The 10786-nt window shown below is 37.6% G+C and overlaps 1 protein-coding gene across 1 annotated transcript; it reads right to left on the bottom strand.

The window, feature by feature from the left end:
- Window positions 1-5545: 5545 nt before the first annotated feature.
- Window positions 5546-10538, bottom strand: LOC148025983 (protein neprosin-like). Its single transcript, XM_087692037.1, has 7 exons — window positions 10308-10538; window positions 9648-9734; window positions 9041-9307; window positions 7387-7554; window positions 7196-7240; window positions 6709-6855; window positions 5546-5981 (listed from the first exon to the last, which is right to left on the bottom strand). Exons 1-7 carry the CDS (start codon window positions 10536-10538, stop codon window positions 5607-5609), a joined length of 1320 nt encoding a protein of 439 aa, XP_087548163.1. The 3' UTR covers window positions 5546-5606.
- Window positions 10539-10786: the final 248 nt, after the last annotated feature.

The following is a 10786-nucleotide window of genomic DNA, read 5'->3' as shown; positions in this document are numbered from 1 at the left end:
AGTGCATATTGTAGATGAAGTGGAGATTGCGGGACCCGTCCATACGTGATGGATGTTCTTCTTAGAGCACTTCATGCTTGAAAGGCTTTGTGCAACAACAAGCTCAGTCAAAAGATAGCATGGCTGAAGGTTGACTGGTGTCGGAAGCATTAGTGCATATTTCATAGTGGCTATCAATGGTGGATTCAAACAACAATATACTATGGTCACTAAAGGACGATGATAGAATGATCGGAGATGTGGTGGTTGAAAATGGGATAGAAAAAAGGATGCATGCTACAATGGAGAAGAAAGTGAATCGTTTTTGTATGTTGCATCATGCATCCATGGAAACATGGCTCGCTAGGTATGAGCACGGCAAGAAAGATCAGGAAGAAGCGTGATCAAAATTTTGACACAATATGCGCCATTGACTAATTCGATATCCTAAGGGCATGGAGGAGATGCCGCGGTTTATGTCTATGCGATTATTACCTGGAGCTTTGATTGCAGCTTCTCATGAAGGGGTGGAGATCTCTACTACTGAGGAGTGGAAATTCTCGAGGGGATGTAGTTCGAAGGTGACTGCTTGTTTTATAAGCTATCGTATCTAGATTTTATATATGACAACTAATCTAACCATTTCAATGTATAGTATAAAATCTATAGTGCGATGTGGTCGCATGGGCAACATTTTTGCATTGAGCACATCGACAAAATGCACTCCACAATGGATTGTGGTGTCATGGTAAAGTTCGAACAAGAGAGCCAACGGCGAGCCATGGATCCGAATACATTTATAGATGAGATGGAGGATTTTGGGAACTTTCAAAGTGTTATCTCAATTGATTATTGTAGCTTTTCCATGATCATATTCGATGTACAGTGGTTCAAAGTGGTATTGGAAGGAGCTAGGGCAACCATTCCGTGAGGTCCATCTAGATTTTTGGAAATAGATTCCAAGAAAAGATAGATGGATCTGCGTGACACGTTTGTCTTGTCAGTCCATTGTGAATAGGTGCATGAACTATTTTTTTCAAAATTTTTCATGACATAGAACAATCACAAATGTTGAATCGCTCTTATATGTGATTTTGAACAGGTAAGTTTCTATCATCCAAACCCTCGACAACCTCGATGGTGGTATGTTGTGCGGTCAACTCCTCAGAGTGTGAGAATGTATGATGAAAGTAATGTTTCTAGCATAGATAAGGAGAGTGCAGGTGGAGGAGTTGATATTGTAGAGGGTGGAGGTTGAAGAGGGCTTGGAGCGTGTAGAGGAGGCAGATTCGGGTACGATGATGGAAAGATAGGAGGCCAAGAATTCTTTGAGAATGAAGTGGATTCCTCCTTCTGTGGTGGTGACCTTCTATAGACCTTCTAGTGTACGCGGAGTTGTGCTAGGAGATTGACATGGGACCATAGGCCAGGTCATATTTGCTGCATTCGGCTACTCAAATAGTTGATGAATCACTTTTAAGGGTACTTTATAATATGCATTTTAAGTAGCATCATTTTTTCAAGAGTTATATTATTGTGCTTTACTTAAATCTTTATATTGATTATGCTAACATCATTTTCTATCTGTGCAGATTACCTTTAATGATATTTGGAGAGCAGGATGAGTCAAGGGATGAGCGATGAGGAGTTGTAGGAGATATTCACACGTATGTCTCTAGATAAGATGGCCCATGTCGTGATGTTGCACGTCCACCATAGTGAACCTAAGGGTTCATATGAAGGTATCCGCTTTGAAGAATCAAGGACTAAAGAAAAAGGTCTTAATGTTGATCCTTCACTTTGAACTTTTCCCATGTGACTTGTAATTTGGAAGTTGTCAGTGTAGATGATATGTCTCTTCATATGCAAGATTAGCAGTCTACAAAAGCTAAAAGTTATTCGCTCATGTCATGGACATTTAAGTGGAGTATTGCTACATCCGAAATTTATGAAGATGGTGGAAACTTGCTATGATGTGACCAATGTCCCTCTACCTATTACACATCCTGTTACAGATACAAGATATCCTGAAAGGAGACTACAAAGTGTCAATGCTCTTTCTGCAATACCAGCCATAATAAAATCAGCTCTACAAAAAGTATTTTCAATGTGAGCATCAATATCATGTAAAAACTTGCCACATTGCCACATTGTAAAAAGATATATTCAATTTGGACAAAGCTTATTGGGATTACATATATCTTGAACAATGGCCTCTCTTGGTATCTATTGAGAAGTGAATTACCATTGCAATCTTGCTATTGCACTTTGTGTGATGGAAGAGTGTTTTATACCCATAGATGAAACATCAACATGATGCACATGCTTTACATCCAGAACGTCCGCTCTATAAAAGTGCCTTGCGTTTAGTTCCTTCAAAGAAACTTAAACCTTGATTAAATCTGACCACCCTTAGTGCAACAATCTTGGTTATTAGCTTCTCTTAAAAATAGGCTATTGTATGGTATGTACTTGATTATGATAGCTTTTATGAGGGTGATAAGGCTGAACTTTTGATGCTACTTCTGCAAATGAACGACTGATGGGCACTCTTAGAAGAAGAAGCATAGTCAAGAAAATTGCGTTGTTGGACAAATCGATGTAATATTGGTGGAGGCAACATGAGGAAGATTCATGCTGCAGTATGAGGAACATTGCAGTTGTGGGAATTTCAATAGAGTCTATCTCGAATGCATCAACGCATCAAACCCTTACTATGAGTGCGTCGAGCACTGCTTCCAGCACGTCATTCAAGCTGTGTCGTGGCCTCTCCTACAGCAGCAATACAAAGTCAATTACCTATGGAAGAAGCTAGTGAATTAAAATAATAAGCAACCTTTTGACTTCTTCATCAGCTATTGATCAACGACCAAGTGCCAATCTGGGTTGATGCTCAGAATAAGGAGTAGTGAGTCTTTTATAGAGTTTGAGACTTTGGAGCTGATTGTAATAACGTGGAGAAATCAATATTGGCTGCTACAAAATTGTAATGCTGACTTTATTGAGATTTGACATATTCCAAGTTGGTAAGTCGGCGAATTTCATGACAACCACAGAGATAGTATTGGAGGAGCTTAGGAGGCTGTTGTCTTCTAGAGATGAAAGACATGTTTCTCTTTCTGAAGTGTCTAAATTAGCTACCGTCGATGCTCTAGCCAGAGACACTAACCACACATCCTCAACAACAAGCTCATGCTGATTCCGACACTTTGAATTATCACTCTCGTATGATCACCACGAATTATTATTAATCTTTCTTCACAGACTGCCGACTATAATGCCTTTCTTTCCTTTGAATTCAAGGGACATGCTTAAAGTAAGTTATTTAAAGGTTTCCATGTGGTACAGGCTGAGACTAGAGATTCAACCATGCCCAGGAGCGCATCGTAGATGGGAGAGGACACACCTTAGACGTACCCCAAAGGGTTATGGATATCTCACAGATGACATGACAAGTGCTATGATCATGAATGATGAGGGGAGGAGGGTGATGTCTTGCATTAGAGAGTTGTGCCAACAAGTTTTTCGGTGCAATGTCCTGGACCATTGGAAGAATATACCCAAGGGAAGCAAGGACTATATAGTGGCATCCTTGCACGAGGAGTTGTTGGTACCTACTGCAGCAATAGAGAGGTTTTCCATTGGGTGGATGATGGAGTGTGTACATGCATACATGTCATATAGACGATTGGACACATGGAAGGCACTCAAGAGTGATGCCTTAAAGCCTGAGTGGCTAGGCATAAATGATTGGTGGAGACACAGGGAGGAGACTACAGATTCTCCATGATGTTGGCAACATCAGAGTGGGAGGCAGCAAGGGCATGATTGGAGGCAGGGTCATGCATCATCTAGGGAGTGGCGGCCACAAGACTGATCTGGAGGACTTTGTAAGTTTTTCTTTTGTTCTTCTCGCTTTCTTATTTGCAATATCACTTGTACTAAGAATCATGTTTCTAACAGTTGTATTTTGTTTTCTTTGCAAAACTCCATCACAAACTGCAATTTCACTGACTTGGAGACTCGATATGCAGAGAGACACGGTCTCATTGCACTGATCAATAGACTATATGCAAAAAGCAGCCCAGTAATTCAATCATATTTCTTGTTTGTAGTTACTAATTTTTAAAAAATGCATTATGTATGGTGGTCTGATGTGTAGTTGTTCATTTTCAAGAGTTCGTTCGAAGCTCCTTTGTGTCAGATTTCTGATGGCGAGGATCTGTAGCTTGCACTTGGATTCATGGAGCGCACACCCTCTTCGTTTTTGGTCCTCTAATCTATGCAGGCAACTTCCATGTACTATTCCTTAGATGTACTTATCATCCTTTGTATCTTGCGATAATTATTGATAGAATTTCATGTTAGTTTTGGCTCTCCTCTCTCTCCATGGTTCCATGTAATGTCATGAGTTTTCATCAGCGATCTTGTACTTATTTTGTATATTAGTCTTGTGGGTTCATGTACATTTTGCGCTCATCTTGAAGACCATTGCCACGTACCCAACATGTAATTCATTTGTAGAATATTATACAACACATGGTGCTATATGTGGCAGGGTAGCTTGTTGCCCTGCCACAATTTTTTTCTCTCTGTAACTATCACTATTAGCATTGCTAATTTCCCTCTATGCATTGCTATTGGCATCGCAATATACATCGTAAAAAGCCGCTATATGCATCGCAAAAGCGACAAAAATAGCAACATAAATAGCGATGGTTTTGTAGAGATGCTTATATCGACACTTTTAGAGACGATGTGGCAATTTTTTTGATGAACATTTGCGTTGCTTTGAATGTCAGTATGAGGTCTATATCTTGTAGTGACTTCGATGGACCAATACAATTTCTTCCATGCTTCATGTTAGGCTCGCTCCAAAGAGTGCAACATGAACTGGAACTAAAGTAGCACAGGATGACCAAGATCGGTTTGGTTAAGTCCATGCAACCACTACAAGTAGTTTGGAAGATCAAATAGCCCTCGACTCGTGTGTGTGGTAGTTTTTGGAAGATTGGGTGGTTCTATTGAGCTATTGGAAAACTTGGCATCCAATTGGAATGTTTCTATCACAATTGAAGAGGTTTTCATAAATTAAAACTTATGAAAGAGGAAGTATCCTTGTCACATCAACATGTTAGGATATTGACTACAATAGCAAGAAAGAACTCTATGCTAGAGTTCATAATTTATGTGGCAAATAGTATGTGCTAATGTATATTTTATAATGCAATTCTTCAAATTTACTCCTACATTATTTTTCTACATGATTTACTTAATTTTTTGATATTTTTCAAGTAGTAAAGAAGCTGTATTCTTCTCCATTCTATCTTGAACATTTAATCTTGTTTTCCCTCAACTCTTGATTCAATCTTAGTGTGATGCTTCCTTAGATGAGAAAATTATATTTCATGATCTACTTCATTCATTGTTTATTTAGAAATGGATACATAAATTTTTAGGTACATTATTCATGCATTGTAGTAGATATGCAAACATATATCTAGAACCCCAAGTTTGACACATTGATATTCTATTTTTCTCCAAAAATCACAATATACAAGTACCATTGGAGGTGGTAGTATCAGATATAGATCTAGATTTATCTATTTGTATACATGTAGGTTCAATTAGGGGCAAGCTAGGTTCCTTCCAGGACCTCCAAAGAAAAAGCTCAAACCCCAATCACTAGAGTTACCAAGCTCAAGGTCATAACATGATGTGTTGGTAATGATAGGTATCAAGCCAATTGGAGTTTGATAAGTGAAGTTAGAGTTTACAAATTGTAGGTTTCTTATATAAGCAGACTTATTTACACCTTGCTCAGAGAACATGCCACTGCCCATTTGTGTTGTTGTATGTTGCCCATTATTTTCATTGTTTACTATCTCTCCTCCCCATTGTAAAGTGCTTGCATTATTTTGAAGAAGAGTGTGAATGGACTTTGGCCAATACCCTACATACTCTCCATTTATAGATAACCACCAATTTCCACTTGAGGGTTCCTACATGGCATTGTAAACTTAGTAACCAATAAAGGAGTGTGCCCATACACAAGATGCACACACATTTTGTGAGGCTTTATCTCAACATGTAAAACAATAGTTTTTGTGAGAAAAATATTTTTTCTGGTTTATCTTGGTTGTTTGGTACTCTTTGGTTATTTCCATATGTAAACATATTTGCATGTGTGTGTGTGTGTGTGTGTGTTTGTGTGTGTCTACAATGATGAAGAATTATATCCTATAAACCTACATGATACTACAAGGGGACTACAAGTCAATTACAAGTACTTTATTTATTCAAGCTACATGATGCAATTAAGGGTTATGTAATAGATATTAAATTAGTCAAATTCACCAATCAGTGACAACAACTCATGCCAACCGTAGCATGTCATCAATGTTGAAGGGTAGGTGCATGCAAAACATGCACATGTAAGTAGGAATACATAAGTAGAAGTGAAAAAATTTCTATCATTTCTCATAGTAAACTTAGCCATAGAGAAGGCTAGTTCTAAAAATAAGAATAATCAAATTATATCTAATCAAGGATAATGTAAGTATATGTGATTGTATTGAGTAAAGTATATATGTATGTACATGTATGCATGTGTTTGTGCATAGAAGACTACTTGTGCAAGTTGTGGGCATGCATGCATATAATGTGTGTTCTTATGAGGTGCACACACTATCCACATGTATCCATAATATAAAGAGGGAAGAATCTTACTCTGAAAACTAAGATATTCAACTCTTGTTGTTGACCATCTATAGCTGACACAGGGGATAATGCTCCTCCAAGTACAATTTGATTGCTGGTTTGTACAAAACCTGAGCATTGAAGGTTGTAGCATCCGGTATCATTATATGCATCGCTCTGTAGACATTAAATGGTAGTTTTCTTAGACTAAAGAAAAGTCAATGAAAAACTTGTGAATCATTATTTCTTAGCATGAAAAATATGAATGATATCTAGTGGAAACCAAAAAGAAATGTTTATGAGTCTAAATAGATTAGATGCCAAATATTTAGTACTTACTATTTATTTAGATGGTATTGATTATTTAGGATTCTTCATATGGTTCAATCTCTAGGTAGAATTATTTACAATGAGATTATATACTTTGGTGCGTTTGAATTCACATCCAATAGACGAAGAAAGAAAATAGGAAGATGCCTCTTGGCAAACATATTTTATAAGAAAATGATCCACTTACTGTCCAATATACAAATATTTGTGGGTAATTGTTGCCATACCAAACCTACAATTCATGACAAACGAAAGATTTATTCAAACCATTGTATTAGTCTATGCTCCCTTTACTTGTCAATAAGAGCTAATTGTTATAGTATTACTTTCTAATGTTTTACGCTTCAATATTGGTGATTAAAGAGGATATAAACATACTTGCCAACCCACTTCAATGGTGTTAAGGTTTTCCTCTTGGTATGAGCCTTGAAATAGCCATAATTGCGCTAGACTGAACTCTCCAGTAGAACCTACAAGTGGGCTCCACAAATTGAAAATGCCACTTGCCCCATAGAAGGAATCTCCAACTGCTTGTTCGACCGCATACTTCAAATAAACATATGTTTAGAATAGTTAAAATATGAACCTATTTTGTAAATCTTTCTTAGTGCTTTAATAATATAACCAAGTGTAGCTACATAAGCTATGAACTTTTAGACATATGCACCTCATTTATGTTTCATAACCTTATCATTTACTCAAGCAATAAGTAAGGTTTCTATGCAAACGTTTCCATGAGCACATGACATTAAGGTTTGCTTCAAGATCCTAGTAAAATTTTAGGATTAAGAGCCTTGCACACTCACACAAAACATATTTATCATGGAGAAAAAAGTGAATAGGCTTTGCTTAAATTAAACATATATCTATGGTATGATGGATAAGCATACGTAAATACATACATGTATATTCACATAGCTACATGTCCATACATATGTATGTTCATATCCAAACAAGAATATACGTACAATATGCATGCATCCATGCATAGGCACAACAGTATGTTTGTATAATAACATGTCCTCTCATATGGGTCTCATATATATAGACAAATATATGCACGCAGTATCCATATATACACATCTACATATGATAAACATGCATGCATTATTGCATAACTACATATATATGCACACGTGCACTTACAAATACGTGTATGATATATACTTACATGCATATATGTGCACATATATACTATCATAGACCGTATGTATCAATAGATCACAAAGTGTGGAAATTAATCCCCTGTATGTATCAATAGATCACAAAGTGTGGAAATTGTATCATTGTTGATAAACTTACTTGACTTATACAGACATAATGAGTGGCCATATCAACTATGGAGTTTGGGGAGTTTGTGGACTTTCCTTAATGACATAGTTGATGCAATTTGTAGTTGCTCATATTCTTTTGCATCCATGATCCAAGCATGCTCTTCACATATTGGATAGAAAAAGGGTATATTTTATTTATGAAAAAATAATGGATAAGGGATTTTTCAAATAGGCCTTGAACACTTTCACATATATTAATTGCCCCAAGGTACATTTTTTGTGCGTAGACATGAGATGTATCTTTGCATGCATATTTTTGCACCTAAGTATCTATTTATGCATCCATCTATTTATGCATTCATAATTATGAACATATGGTTTTATGTGTGTACATGCATATATACAAATAGTAAAATCTATGTATTCATGTATGTATATGCATGTCTACATCTATATATGCATATTGCCATGCAAGCATGTGTATACATAAATATCCATGCATGATATGTATGTTCATATTTATGAATGCAAGCATGTATGTATCCATGCATGTAAGTTCTCAATAGAATATACAAGTACCTAAGCAAGCATGCAAGGATGTGCTCATAAAATCGTCTTTTGCCGGCAATAATTGAAGGAGTTGGGAGTTGACATCAGTAAGTTTGTGGAAAGGTTGATTATTACATTCCACTAATTTGTAAATATTGTAATAGAAAAGAATGAAACTTTTCTTGCAATTACAAAATCAATTTACTAACCTCATGCCCAGCAATTGCTGGGGGTTCTTGCTTTTTTTCTCCAACTTTGGGGGTGAGGAATTGTTTATACTTTGTTTGCTTATAAAGAGCTTCCCTTTGTAGATGTTCTTTTGTGATGCGTCTCACAGAAATAAATCCTGATGGGCAAGAATCATTGGTGCTATGCCACAATTGTCTTAATGGTTGCACTCCCTTTAATTCTCCACCTTTGTCTTTTGTACTAATTGGGGATGATCTATCTTCCCAAGTGAGAGAAGTAGGGCTCATCTGCATCTCAAAAAATGTGTGTAAGACTTGTATAAACAAAATTTTGCAGCTTGACGTCTAACAATCATGATGTGTAAAGACTCCACCAGCATATTATTTAAATCCAAACAAAATAGTAGACCTAAGTATGGATGGATGTCCCAAAGTGCATGGTTTAATGTTTTCCGAGCACGGATATATCCATGTTGCGAATATACCTTGATAAAAATAAGGTATGTCACTCCCAATTTCTCTACTGTAATTTGAATACCATTTATATTTCCAAAATTAAGATTGGCATTATCAAGTACGTAAACCTATGGCAAAGAAATGTGCATGTATGAAGGATTTTTTATGGCACCTGAACTTTATGATCTTTGAGGAGTGGATGATCAAATGCTACTTGTTTGTCAATAGGGATGCAATCTATAGTGTCCCCATCTGGACTCTGTAGAGATGAAAGAATAAGATAATTAGTGCAAGTATATTAGAGTACAAAGACGCAAAAGTGTGAGGCCAATTAGTGCAAGTATATTAGAGTACAAACACGCAAAAATGTGAGGTCTAAGTATCCTAGTCCATAGCATTCTAAAATCTCCATTCCTAGGCAAAAGCACATCCACATGTAAGGTACATAAAGGTGCTAAGGTTTGAGAACTCTTAAAGAAAAGATAAGGCCTGCCTCTCTCTCTCTCTCTCTCTCTCTCTCTCTCTCTCTCCACATTAGCTAGCTTGGTGGCTAATTCACCATCTCTACTATCCACAGGTCTAAGTTCAAGATCACGGTATAAATCCATGAAATATCCTAGTATCCCTCCTTGCAATGCTTGCTAATTCACCATCTCTACTATCCACAGGTCTAAGTTCAAGATCACGTTATAAATCCATGAAATATCCTAGTATCCCTCCGTGCAATGCTTGCTTCCGTTGGTTGAAGGAAGAGCTTTTTGGTGTTTATTAGCGCCATCGATAGAGAAGAACCAGCTAAACGGTCGTGTAAATTGCATTGTGGATTAACGACCTGGATGCTTTTGAGGGCGGGCTTGTTGAGAGAGAGAAGGCGACGCTGGAGATGATCGTCATCGGCGAGTGTCGACTCGACAGGATGTTGCAGGTGGTGGTCGGCGGGCGTTGTCAAAGTTCTGAGAGCAGCTGCAGAATCAGGAACGATGGAAGAAAAGCCGACGGAGATCATGAAGGCGAAGAGGACCAGCGGCAGCCAATAACGTCTTGGAGGAAATGCTGTGATCATTGCGCCTTTCGCAGAGAGAGAGAGAGAGAGAGAGAGAGAGAGACTGTGTGTGTGTGTGTGTGTCTGAGAGAGAGAGAGAGAGAGAGAGAGAGAGTGTGTGTGTGTGTGTGTGTCTGTCTGAGAGAAAGAGAGAGACACAGACACAGAGAGAGAGAGAGAGGGAGAGAGACTGTGAGAAAGACTCCGAGAGAGAGAGAGAGAGTGTCTGTGTGTGTTCAGGCTCTATAAGCGCAGAAAGTCAATGGGCA

The sequence above is a fragment of the Lygodium microphyllum genome, chromosome 14 (assembly GCF_053477565.2).
Source record: "Lygodium microphyllum isolate KBCC chromosome 14, Lygodium_microphyllum_v1.1.10, whole genome shotgun sequence".
In the NCBI taxonomy this organism is placed as follows: Eukaryota; Viridiplantae; Streptophyta; class Polypodiopsida; order Schizaeales; family Lygodiaceae; genus Lygodium; species Lygodium microphyllum.
This window is presented reverse-complemented; position numbering and strand designations above follow the sequence as displayed.

Excerpts from the sequence above, each read along its gene's own strand:
- LOC148025983 (XM_087692037.1), bottom strand. The coding sequence starts at position 10,538 with ATGATCACAGCATTTCCTCCAAGACGTTATTGGCTGCCGCTGGTCCTC. Across the intron at positions 6,856-7,195 it reads AAATATTTGTATATTGGACA|AGCGATGCATATAATGATAC; the intron begins GTAAGTGGATCA and ends TAATGTCTACAG. Across the intron at positions 5,982-6,708 it reads TGAATATCTTAGTTTTCAGA|GAACCCTCAAGTGGAAATTG; the intron begins GTAAGATTCTTC and ends AATGCCATGTAG.